Source organism: Humulus lupulus, chromosome 1 (genome assembly GCF_963169125.1).
Source record: "Humulus lupulus chromosome 1, drHumLupu1.1, whole genome shotgun sequence".
NCBI lineage: Eukaryota > Viridiplantae > Streptophyta > Magnoliopsida > Rosales > Cannabaceae > Humulus > Humulus lupulus.
In genome coordinates, this window is record NC_084793.1 from 178,088,400 (window position 1) to 178,100,376 (window position 11,977).

Below are 11,977 nucleotides of genomic sequence, written 5' to 3' on the forward strand. Positions count from 1 at the left end.
TTCCAGAAAGCATTTCCAAAATCTGTGAGAGATCCCTTAGTGCTTGAGTTAGGGGATAATAAGCTTTTGGACAAAGGTTTCAAACCTTGTTCAAGTCGATGATCCCCAACACTCTTCACTTTGGTTGTGTGAGTGAGAGTTCTTTGTTCATTGTTCTTGTTCTTGTTCTTTTATTCTATTGCTTTTCATTTCTTTTATTATTCTCTATTTACTTTTTTATATGTATCTTTTGTTTTAGAGTTGTAATCTCATTTATATATTTCATTCTACTACTTCTAGTTTATTTGTATCTTTTTGTCTTAGAGTTGTATTTTCTACTTCTATCATCTTCTACCTCTTTCTCTATATTTACATGTATTTTTTGTCATAGAGTTGTAACACTTTTTAATCAATAATTATTTATTTGTAATATTTTTTTAGAGTTGTAATTATCTTACCATTTCCATTGAAACAAAACTATATTTTTCCTAACAGTTAGGGCTTGAGCCCAGTCATTGAACATGATTATAACTATGATTGAGATGTTTTATTAAACATGACTGATTGTATTGAGCATACCTTTGATAAATGATTTATGCTTATATGTATTATCTGATTGAAAGGCTTCAATTATGAGTCAAGGGCAGCAATAGCGCATTGAGCGCAGGCCGGTATGGTTAGGCCTAACCACGAGCATGACATACACTTGAACAACCTTACAGTCGCTTGGAAAACAAAGCGTCGGGTACGCTTGACTAGCTATATGTCTAGTTATCAGTAAATAAGGCTACGAGCCCCGGTGTGACTCTATAATCACTTAGTTGGATTGAATGCATGCATGAGTGGAGTTATTACTTCTAGGCATGCCAGATAAGATTCTAAAATCTGTTATTAACTACTTATAAGCATGTCTACGTTTTCTTGCTGAGTCTTGGCTCACGGGTTCTATGTGGTGCAATTAAGGAAAAGCATAAGCTAGACTAGCCATGAGGTGGAGAGCTTCGATGGTGGCGTGTACATATATAGCCTGCTCGGCCGCCACAGCTGAAGATTCAAAGAGGATCTAGGATCAAACTCTAATTTTGCCGTTTAGGCGGGCATGTTTTGTATTCACCTTTTGAGTTGTAAATAACTTCTTAAATATTTATTTAGGAATCCCATGTACGAACTTAAACTTTTTAATGAAAGTAAATACTAGGGTCTGGAGTATGAACAATCTAACAATTCCATCATTTACATTGCAGTATTTGTAGTGGAAAAGACACGAATAGTTGACGATAGAAAGTAGTTTTCCAGGATGACTAATTCTCGAAAGTTGTAGTCATGTCTCAAGTCCACCAAATAGAGTAATACAATTCATTTGTATTATTTACTTGCACAAGAGAAGTGGTCGACGCTCCTCTTGAGCATTGAAAGGGCGGCGGAGGGGGGGGCACAAGTGATGACCACCTTTTCGAAAAGGAACGTGGCAACATGAGTAAAGTAAGCGAAGTGGTCTCAGTCGATTGGGACTTAGTCAAAGTATACGACCTTGTTGTTGCCCAAAGTGAACAAGTACGTTGAAGTGGGCTAGGACCACCTTCACTGGACTTAGCAAGGTCCTCTCTTGGTTAGGCCTGAATTGTACCTTTTTGACACGTTCTTTGTCCTGCCATCCACCACGTCATTATTCTAAAATTCAGTATTACAAGATTAATAATGACAAGAATATTTAATTAGACAAGAAATATTTGATATAACAACTTTGCCCAAAAGACTAATGATGTACCAAAGATTCTTCCTGTTATCACTTGAGAAATCTCTTGTACATAATTAGTTTTTGAAACGACCTATTTTGAATCATGTTTTCGACAATATAAATTATTCAAAATTTCCCACAATTTTGACAATGTACATCATCGTCATCAAAAAAAATTAAAATTCTAACCATCCATGCACAAAAACAATTGTGAGGTTCAAGTATAGCAAAAAAAATATTAATGTACCAGAGATTAGGAGTGGGCAACATCCAAACTAATCCAATTTTACTGAACCAATCCAATCCAACCCAATTACAATTGGATTGGATTGGATTTGAATAATTGGATTAGATCGGATAGCGGATGACACTCCCAAAATCCAATTAAAAACCAATCCAATCCAATCACATATAATATATATTAAAAAATATTTAATTATTTACATTACTTTAAATATATGAAAAATATATTTATATTTCTTTAATACATTATTATTGGCTAACTATTAAACTTCATCTATACACTTCCACACCTAATTAGAGGAGAAAACATTAAAAATATGCATCTATTCTCCTCTTTCTCTCTCATTTTCAATATTACTTAAAGACTTTAGTTTGATCAAACTTGTAAGGTTGATAACTTTATGTAGTTTGAACCTAAATGAATGGCGTTCTTTAGTTTTTAAATGATTTTTTTTGTATTTTTTTTAAGTTAATATTAAAAATCAAGTTACAACTTAATTTCGAAAAGAAAAAAATCAAGTTTCAACTCGAAATCCAATTAAAAAATCGAACAAATCCAATTACTAATTTGATTGGAATGGATTGGATTTTGATGCTTAATTGGATTGGTACAAAAATGTTGGATTGGATCGAATGCCCACTCGTACTAGAGATTCTCCCTATTATCATTCCCTCTGTTATTAGTTCCCTATTTCCAATTTCTCACATTATTTTCACCATTAATTTTGCCTTGTGAAATTTCTATTCAATTTCCCTCAATTTTTTTTTTTTTCTTTATAAATATATTTATTTTTCTATTTAATTTTTATTCTAATTATTTTTTTAATTTATTGGTGAAACACCATTTTGTATTTTATTAACAACAAACATTACTTTTCCATTATTATACTTAAGACAACTTTGGCAAACATATGTATAGAACAAAGTCAAATGTACCCTTAAATACTAAAAAAAACTTGGAGCAATGAAACAATGAAACCCTCTCACCCAATCTTATCAATAAACTATAAAATATAATTGCGCTTCGCGTAGTTTTTTTTGGGAGATTGTGTGGTAGTGAGTCATTTTCACCCTACCTGTACAACATTTTCCTTATATGGACATATGGGCGCGACTTGATTCTAATTTTTTTTATAATGGTGTTCATTGTATAACGAATAATTGAAGTAGCGAAAACAAAGTTCAAACAACTTGTTGTACGCGTACTTTGCATGTTTTTTTTATAAAAAAAAGTCTAAATTATGTATAAAGATGTATGTTTTGTGTAAGGGTTATTTTAGCCGATAATTTTAGACCTCGTGTTTTATCAAAAAGTTAAAAATAAGAATAGATTGATAGATTATTTAAACACTCTATTTTGACCGATTACTCGTTTGACCATTTATTTTAAAAAAATTAACCTTGTTAAAGATTCCTTATAAAAAGTAAATTATATATATAACATATTTTGTGCAAGGGTTCAAACCATTTTGAACCTTCTATTTTAGCCGATTACTCGTTTGCACTCTTTATTTTATAAAATTAAATTTTAAACATTTTGTTTTGTCAAAATGTTAAAAATATAAATATATAAATAGGTTATTTAAGTATTTTGGTCGATTACTTATTTAAACCCTTTATTTTTTAAATAATAAAATAAATTATTAAAAATATTGAACCTCGTATTGTCAAGATGTTAAAAATAACAATATATATTTTATTATATATTTATATATGCGTGCACGTTTCATTTTATTGATAATATTTTTTTTAAACATCTTAAATTTAAAAAGACACTTATTTATCTCTCATTTAAATTAATTAATTACTTAATCATTATATATAGATTAATATTTATAAACTAAAATAAAATAAAGTTAATCACTATTAATTAAAAATATATATATTTTTTTTAGAAAAAGTAAGAAAATAGATACAGTAATTTAAAAACAATTATAGAGTGTCACATCATCACTTGAAAATATAATAAAAATTGAATAAAAAATAAGAAAAAATAAGAATTTAGGAAGTCACATCTCTTTGGGGCTCTTCTTGGAAAAGAAGGAACAATGAAACAAGAGGAAAAAAATGGTAAAATATTTCAACAACAAAAAGTCGCACAGACCTATGCGTGCACGTGCATTTTGCATTAGCAAGAGTAAACCATTTAATGTATGTTAAATACAGAAAATGACATATAATATGCTATGTTAAACTAAGCCTACTACTGCTCATCCGTCTCAGCGGTTCCCCCCTTAAGGTGCAAGTGCTTTTCTCTCTTCTGAAAGTCCGTCAAACCCTTCCCGCTTCCAGTCACACCGACCTTACCAAAAGGATCATCAGGAGACTTAAAGATGCTCTCTCGCTTGCGTCCTGAGAAGAAACCAACCTGAAAATGTGCAATAACAATAATAATTCATCAGGGAAAATGTAAGCGCCAATCCCATCCAATCTTAATATTCTTGTTCAGTGTCAAAATAAAGTAGATCAATAAATCATCATTGGAAAACCCATCTGGATTTAACAACATAATCAGACTAATATGTGCAATGGATTTTAGATTGCTTCTGTTGTCAGTCCAAGGAAAGGCAAAAACTGTACAAAGAACAAAATAAACAACGACAAATTGAACAATTGATACCACTCTTATAACAGTGGTTCAATCAATATTGCAACTGCGTTTACATACAAGAATCTCAAAGCATACCTTCTTAGTCTTGCCTTTTGTCGTCTGGAATTGCTGCCAAGCATTTTGGCGCTTATTTTGTGTAACTTCAAGCTGCTCAAACCTCATCTTTGATTTGAACGCGTGTATCTTCTTTCGCTTGGTAGCTTTCTGCAGATAGCAATTTAGAGAAATATAAAACAGCAGCACCTTATAATAGATAACTCTCAGCATCGATGCAATTACCAAGTGATGGAGTTTGTATATGCTGTAAAGTTCAGTCATTAATTTCTAGTCCATGTTTCCCTTTATAAATTTATTTATTTATCTAAGATATGAATCAGGGACTTCTCTACAATGTTTTGGAAAATCTTATTGATAAGCTCTCTGAAAATATAATCAAAAGATTGAAAAAAAAACCACCCTCCAGGACAGAAAACAATAAAAATGTGAAAATCCTATATGCCTTAAGTTGTACATATTCTTGCATAAAGGCCTTCAAGATTTTTTTCAATCAAATTTACATGTCTTCATATATTTTAGTTGTTATATTGATACTCCAAACTTTTCCCAAATTTAAAGTTCAATTCTTATTAATAATAAGGACTCATTTGTCATTTAATCCCCCCCCCAAAATTATGTAGGATTGTCATATGATAATGGGACTCGGTAATCATTTAAATCCCCTCCATCCTCCCCTCACGTTGACAAGGTTAAAGCCAGACCAGACCTTTAGGTAAGAAAATGGTAACTTCTTTCCTCCAGTAAAGCTTCTTGATTTCTTTTTATTTTTTTCTCTATAAACTAGACTCCCCACCTAAGTCTACAGCTTTTAGGGACAAAGAAACTTAGGTAATAGTTATGTAGGTGTCCAGACAGAACTCGAACAACTGACCGAACAAACCACATACCTTACCATTTGAGTTACCCCTGTTGAGTAAAGCTTCTTGGTTTCTTATAAATACAAAATAATTGCTTAACCACCTGGATGCCCTGTGGCTGAGAGGCAATCTTTGCATTTGTTTCCTACACTTAGAATTCAATTTGATCAAATTGTTTCCTAGACATTTGTTTCAAGTTATGTTAGTTTTTGGAGGATAGAAGAATATGGATGGGTGATCCCCGTAAGCTTTTCTTGAAAATTGACTTTTAACATGAAAGTGGGAGATGCGTATTATGGAGACTTCCCTTGGGTAAAGATATGGAAAAGCCCTATGCCTCCTAAAGTGACAGTGTTTACTTGGCTAATATTCATGCCTCTTCAGAAAAAGGGACCCTACAATGTGCTTTCTCCAGCATAGTGTGTTATGTGCAGGGAAGACAAAAATCACATATTTCTACAATATTCCATTGTTCTTAAATTATGGTTCAGACTCTTGAAGGAATGTAACATTCTGTGGGGCTTACCAAAGAATAGTAAAGACCTCCTTAATTACCATTGTATTGGTAACAAAGCGTTGTTATGGAGCATGAGGGTGATGCCAACTTAGTTGCAAAGAAAAAAGAGAATCTTCAAAGGAGTCAAAGTCAACAAAGATCAGCTTTGGGATAGTATCAAATTTTGAGTGGCAATTTGGCTGGTTAATGTCAAGGAGTTTGAAGATGTATTTTTCACTTATCTAAGTAGAGATTAGCATAATTTCTTGTAATTTTGCTCTGTCTTTTCTTGTAGGATCTTTTCCTACTTGTGCTTGTAATTCTTCTCTAATTAACACAAGCTTGAGGGTTTGCTTCAAAGGGGAAAAAAAAGATAGCTTACCACATCCTCAGGATCATCAGGTTCTATACGAAGTTTTGCTGGCAAGGTTCGAGATTGGAAGTCAACAGAAGCAGCTTGAGCAATTTTCCTTTTAATAGCTTGCTTTGTAGCTTCAGCAACCTTCTCTGCTTCCAACAATGCATTCACAGCGCCTTCTTGAATTGGCCTTATATTATCAGGATCCACCTGGATTATAAAAACAATCATTAGTATTACTCTCAGCTGATATTCTACTCCACAGTGATAAATGAACAAACAGCATAAGGATGAAAGAGAGAGAGAGAGACTAATGAAGACCAGAAGATAATTACTAAACCATAGGGAACCAACAAACTCATTAACAAGGCTTAATAATTTCATCATCTTAGGGTAGGATATATGACATTACATGCATCCTAGAAGAAGAGCTCAGAAAAGAGTTAAAAGTAGTGAGATAATGACTTAATGGCATGTTTACAGAAAACTCATACCTCTTCTTTATTGCCCCATTCAACATAAGAGACGTAATACCCAATTGAAGTATGAGCCTCGATTGTTGCATCATACCTGACCATTCAACTAATTAAACAGACTTAAAAATACATATATCTATACATACAAGGGGAGACAGAGAGGGTATAACTAATGTGAGAATATAAATATAAATTGGTTCACGTCTAGATATACAACTTTTAATCACATACCATTCCCCATCTTCACTCCAAACAGCTTGCACCTTTGTGCCAACAGGAAACTTCTCTTGATGGTCAGAAATGCTCAAGGAATCCTACATTTGAAATCAGTAAAAGTACACGATGTCAGAACCAAAGATAAGAGATAGCTTCAACAATAGCACACATTTGCAGACACAAAATCAGAGGAAAACAATGCCACGCAATATATATTTTAGATGTTTAAAATAAAAGGTATAATGATTTGAAGACAAACAACGGAAAATTCAATTATATGTATGTATGTTGATGAACACCATTTGTCCGTCCCTCCCTCCCTCCCTCCATCCCTTCCACTAAATATATATATATATATCCTTTGTACTATATACTAAGTGGCTGTGGCTATATACTAAGTGGCTATACATCCTTTGTCTGAAATTCGTCTAACCATTCCAATTATTGCCAACTTTGTCCTTTTTCTCTTTTATCTTTTACTTGTAGATACTTACATTCACCCATATCACTTTCTCTTGTCTTTTATTTACAAACACTGCTGATTTCCATTTATAGAAGAAGCAAACATGGCTTCATAAATTATATATAATAATAACGATAAAAGTGTTTTCCATTTTTTTTTCTCAAGTGTTTCATTATTATTTCCAAAAAGTAATATAAATATCTATTGATAGGGCCTAATAAAATTACATTATTTTTAACAGTTTTTTTGCTATTTTTTTTAATACTTCCTAATTTTCTAATTTATTATTCTCTTTCGATTTAATTTACAGTAGAAGCAAATGTGCCTTTATGAATTATATACAATATAATAACAGTAAAAATCAAGTGTTTCATCATTATTTACAATAAAATTATATATATATTCAATGATAGAGCCTAATGATATTACATTTTTTAAGACAGTAATTTTTCAATTTTTATTTTCTCTATTTCCTAATTTTCTAATTTATTTATCTTTTCGATTTGTAGAAACAAATGTGGCTTTATGATTTATGAATTATATATAATGTGATAACAATAAAAATGTTATCCATTTTTTTCTCAAGTGTTTCATTATTATTATTCAATTTTCTAATTTATTTATCCTTTTGGTTTATTTAATTATAATTACTAGAATAGAAATAAATGAAATTCCTTTTTAGTTTTCATTTTCCGTCATTAAAAAAAATGGTAGCAGCACAAACCTTGTATGTGCTTCACCACTAGTGTGTGTGTGTGTGTTTATATAAGAAACACAAGACACAAAAATAGAGGGAACAAACCAGCCTTAATTTGTCATACCTTGTCATTCCAATTATATTGTGGCAAACCAGGAGATGTATCAGCACTTGTCCCAGTCCCAATATTGGATCCAGAATTCTCATTTTTCTTTGCAGTTTCCAGTAGTTCCTCCGTTAAGGCAATTACCTGCAATCTTAGAACTTTAGTGCAAGCATAAATTTCATCGACTGAATAGCAAACATATGAACTTTTTTTTTCTTTTTCTATTTTTGATAAGATACAGACAGGAACTTAAACAGCAGATCACTCAGCTTACCCACCCAACTACTTGAGCTAGCCTCAAGAAGGAATAATAATTATAGTAAGCATATGATTACCAAAGCATGAAGAGCGTATCTAACAGTTTTTTTAAGAAACAAGAAAAGTCTTCATCTCTGCAAAAAAAGAAATAATACACAAAACAAAAACAGAACAAAGAATCTCCCCAAACAAAGCAAAGAAAGAGCTAGCTACTACACGCATAACATTGTGCAGAGCATATCATCGTCATGATTTGAACATAGAATCTGATTGTGAACATCCAAAATCAGTGACTGTGTGAGAGAGAGAGAGAGAGCGGGCTGGCCATCACGACACACAGCACACCTGCACAGGAATCAAGATAGAAGTGATGTGCATCTTGATGAAGTTCTAATTCTACATTTAGATCCAGTATTCTTTTCTCCAAAGTGTTCTCATTTCTGGAGTGTATGAACTTTAGTTAATATAAAGCCATCCTCACCTTAACAGCCCTGTAATGACAATAAACTTCCAAGGTAGCCATTAGCAGTTAACTGATGTTGCTTGATGAGCAACATTTTGGTGCCTTCAAAAGAGAGGAGGAAATAGAAGAAGAATGGTAATTGCACTAATCTAGACAACCAAAACAAGAATATCTACAATTTTCTTCACAATCACTGGTCTATATGACACTACAGAAGGTGCTGATGTAGTTCTATCACATAATAACCACTCAAATTGAGACATTAACTCAAGAAAATAACACAAGTACACAACAGAAACCCATTATTTGACTGAAAAGTGTAACTGGATATTCAACAACACATACAAGAAAATAAAAGTCCCAAACAAAATTACCTCATTGAGCTCCCTTTCCATGTCAGCATATTCTGAGTTTCCAGGATCATCAGCCAGGAGCTGCTTGACCTGATTGACAGAACAAGAAATCAGTGACAGATATGTTATGCACAATCCCATAGGCAAGATGTAGAACTGTAAATGTAGTGGGTAGGGAGTAGTGACCTAGGTATAGCTGTACAAATTTTATTTAGGGAATTTCCTTTTATTGATAGCAAAGGACAAAGCAACATAGAAATAAATGAAAAACCAACCAACAAACAAGTCTCTGTATCATTTCAAACCAAAATATCCAAGTACAAAAATTTAGTTTTCAATACAGGATTCTTGAATAACTTGAGTGCATATCCATGAAAACAGCATAAACTAATGTTATTGTTGCTAGATTGTTGATAATGCCACCTAGCAGCAGACCACTTTGGCTTAATTATATATACATTAATTCAACCAGAAAAGAAAATGGAAGAGTCGAGCTATTCTTAGTAATCACTTTCACAAAAAGCTATGAGAGTTCAGTGAATTTCTGCTTTTCTTATCAAAAGCCAAAAGCTAAATAGACCCGGGCTATGTTTGGTAAAGGGGAAGGTAAATAAGAAGGTGGTGTAAATTACCTAGGCAAGAAAAATACAGGAAGGAAGTCGGGAAAATGAGAGAAGATTTAGTTCATGTTTGGTTGGGGGAAAGGAATGGACTTTTTTCATTCTTTCTTTTTCTTTCTTTTTAAATATTAAAGGATTCAACTTTTCGACTATTTAGACGGAATGACTATTCCTCAAAAAAAAAATGGAAAGAAAGACTACTCTAATATATAATAATTTGTTTTAATTATTTTCTTAATCATTAAATTATGTTGTATCTCGCTCTTATTCTTATTCAAATTCCAAATTTATCATTACTCCCAACCAAAAGCACCTAAACTCTCTCTTTGTTTTGTAGGAGGGAGAAGCAGAAGGAAATGGGAGAATTTTTGGACATGGCAATCACTTCAAAATTAGTTTGAATTGCAGATCGAAATCACCCATAATATCTTCCATCCAAAAATCAGCACCCTACCCCAAAAAATCCCTCCAAATCCACCTATCCCTCCCTCCTTCCTTCCTCTGCTCCGTCACACCAACAAACTCTTAGTTTAGTTCAATTCCAAGCGTGCTTGTGCTAAACAGATTACCTCCATCCATGACTTGACAATTTTACTAAAAATATATGCCGAACCATTTTATCACATTCAAATAATTAAATATCTACCAAAGTCTTAAGAGTCAGGTAAGAATAAGATAACTCAAAAGTTCAGAACGAAAGGAGCGCAAATCATCCTTAAGGCTTCACCTTCATAAACCCCACCCCAATAAATAAATCATAAGACGGCTTTGGCGATAAAACTCCATACTTTACATTGGACTATCTGTTCAACTATCAGAATTTAGCGGCTCTAAAACTTCACTCTAATGAAAATTTACAGAAAAGGGTTTCACAATAATGAGAATCTGATTATGTTACAAACAAACAAACACACACACACACACGCATAGAGAGAGAGAGACGTTATGAAGTAACCCTATCTGAAGTAGTCGAACCAGTAAGACATAAACCTAAACAGCAAAGATTTTTACATCTGACGATAACACACATATATACAGATATATAGATATAGATAGATACATGTAAAATGAAGAGAAGAAGGAAGATGATATCGTGTACCTGGAGAAGCTGTTCTTTATAGGTGGAGAGATTGGAGGCGAGCTCTTCTATGCTTACCTCTTCTCCCTCTTCTCCTTCTTCCATTTTCTTTTACTTAGACTACTAAATTTTTTTCTCAAAATTTCTTCAGATATTTCGGATGAAGAAAGGATTCAAGATTTGGGTTTTTGAGAATATAGAAAAGTAGAATGGAAACCCAAATGGCAAGCTCTTCCCACTTCGTTTCGTTTTATTGATTCTTCTGTTCTTCAGTGTTGGATATGGATTGGATCGGGTCACTTGACGATGTTTCCTTTTATACACCCCATTCTTCGGCCCGTTTAGCCCAAGTCGCATTTTTATGAATAAATTTACATATCTATCCTTAAAATTTTGGAAAATTTACACCTCACAACCTATTTTAGATTTATTTTTTTTTGTGGGGACCTATTTTAGATTTTATTTACAAAATATAATCAATTTTTTAATTTACAAACTAACTATTTTTATATGGAAATTTTTCAAAAAATATAACTTTTATACTATCAATACAAAAATGTGGGAATTTTTTTTTCTTAATTTATATGGGAAAATTTATTAAAGAAAAAATTAAAGCATGGGAAACACAATTAGTAGCTAACTAAAATATGAAAATGCCACATTTTTTATCATAGTTATGTTTTCTTTGATTTTGAAGGTAATTTTATTTTACTTTTTTTAATTTTTAATTTTTTTCTTTTATTTTTTGATTATTTTTTCTTTCCTTTTTTTCTTACTTATTTTTTTTAATTTTTTCATTTTTTTTCTACTAATTTTTTCCTTCATTTTTTTTTCTTTCAATTTTTCCATTCTCCTTCTTCTTTTTATTTTTATTCATTTATCTATTTTTTTTTTCTTTCATTTGTATT

At 32.0% G+C, this 11,977-nt stretch overlaps 1 protein-coding gene across 3 annotated transcripts; it reads right to left on the reverse strand.

Moving 5' to 3' along the window:
* Positions 1–3,914: 3,914 nt before the first annotated feature.
* On the reverse strand, positions 3,915–11,352 carry LOC133800794 (uncharacterized). 3 transcript variants are annotated; one of them, XM_062238870.1, is made up of 10 exons: positions 11,091–11,144; positions 9,393–9,461; positions 9,037–9,120; positions 8,774–8,900; positions 8,316–8,441; positions 7,047–7,129; positions 6,834–6,909; positions 6,364–6,549; positions 4,647–4,775; positions 3,915–4,328 (listed from the first exon to the last, which is right to left on the reverse strand). In XM_062238870.1, the coding sequence occupies exons 4-10, from the start codon at positions 8,792–8,794 to the stop codon at positions 4,164–4,166; spliced, it is 786 nt and encodes a 261-aa protein (XP_062094854.1). In that variant the 5' UTR covers positions 8,795–8,900; positions 9,037–9,120; positions 9,393–9,461; positions 11,091–11,144; the 3' UTR covers positions 3,915–4,163. The 3 variants fall into 3 exon arrangements, with proteins under 3 accessions (XP_062094854.1, XP_062094841.1, XP_062094850.1); XM_062238857.1 differs by lacking the exon at positions 9,037–9,120 and having other exon boundaries at positions 11,091–11,337; XM_062238866.1 differs by lacking the exons at positions 8,774–8,900; positions 9,037–9,120 and having other exon boundaries at positions 11,091–11,352.
* Between the last annotated feature and the right edge of the window lie 625 nt (positions 11,353–11,977).

Excerpts from the sequence above, each read along its gene's own strand:
- LOC133800794 (XM_062238857.1), bottom strand. The coding sequence starts at position 9,442 with ATGATCCTGGAAACTCAGAATATGCTGACATGGAAAGGGAGCTCAATG. Across the intron at positions 8,901-9,392 it reads TGGAAAGGGAGCTCAATGAG|GTGTGCTGTGTGTCGTGATG; the intron begins GTAATTTTGTTT and ends ATTCCTGTGCAG. Across the intron at positions 6,550-6,833 it reads AATGGGGCAATAAAGAAGAG|GTGGATCCTGATAATATAAG; the intron begins GTATGAGTTTTC and ends TTTATAATCCAG.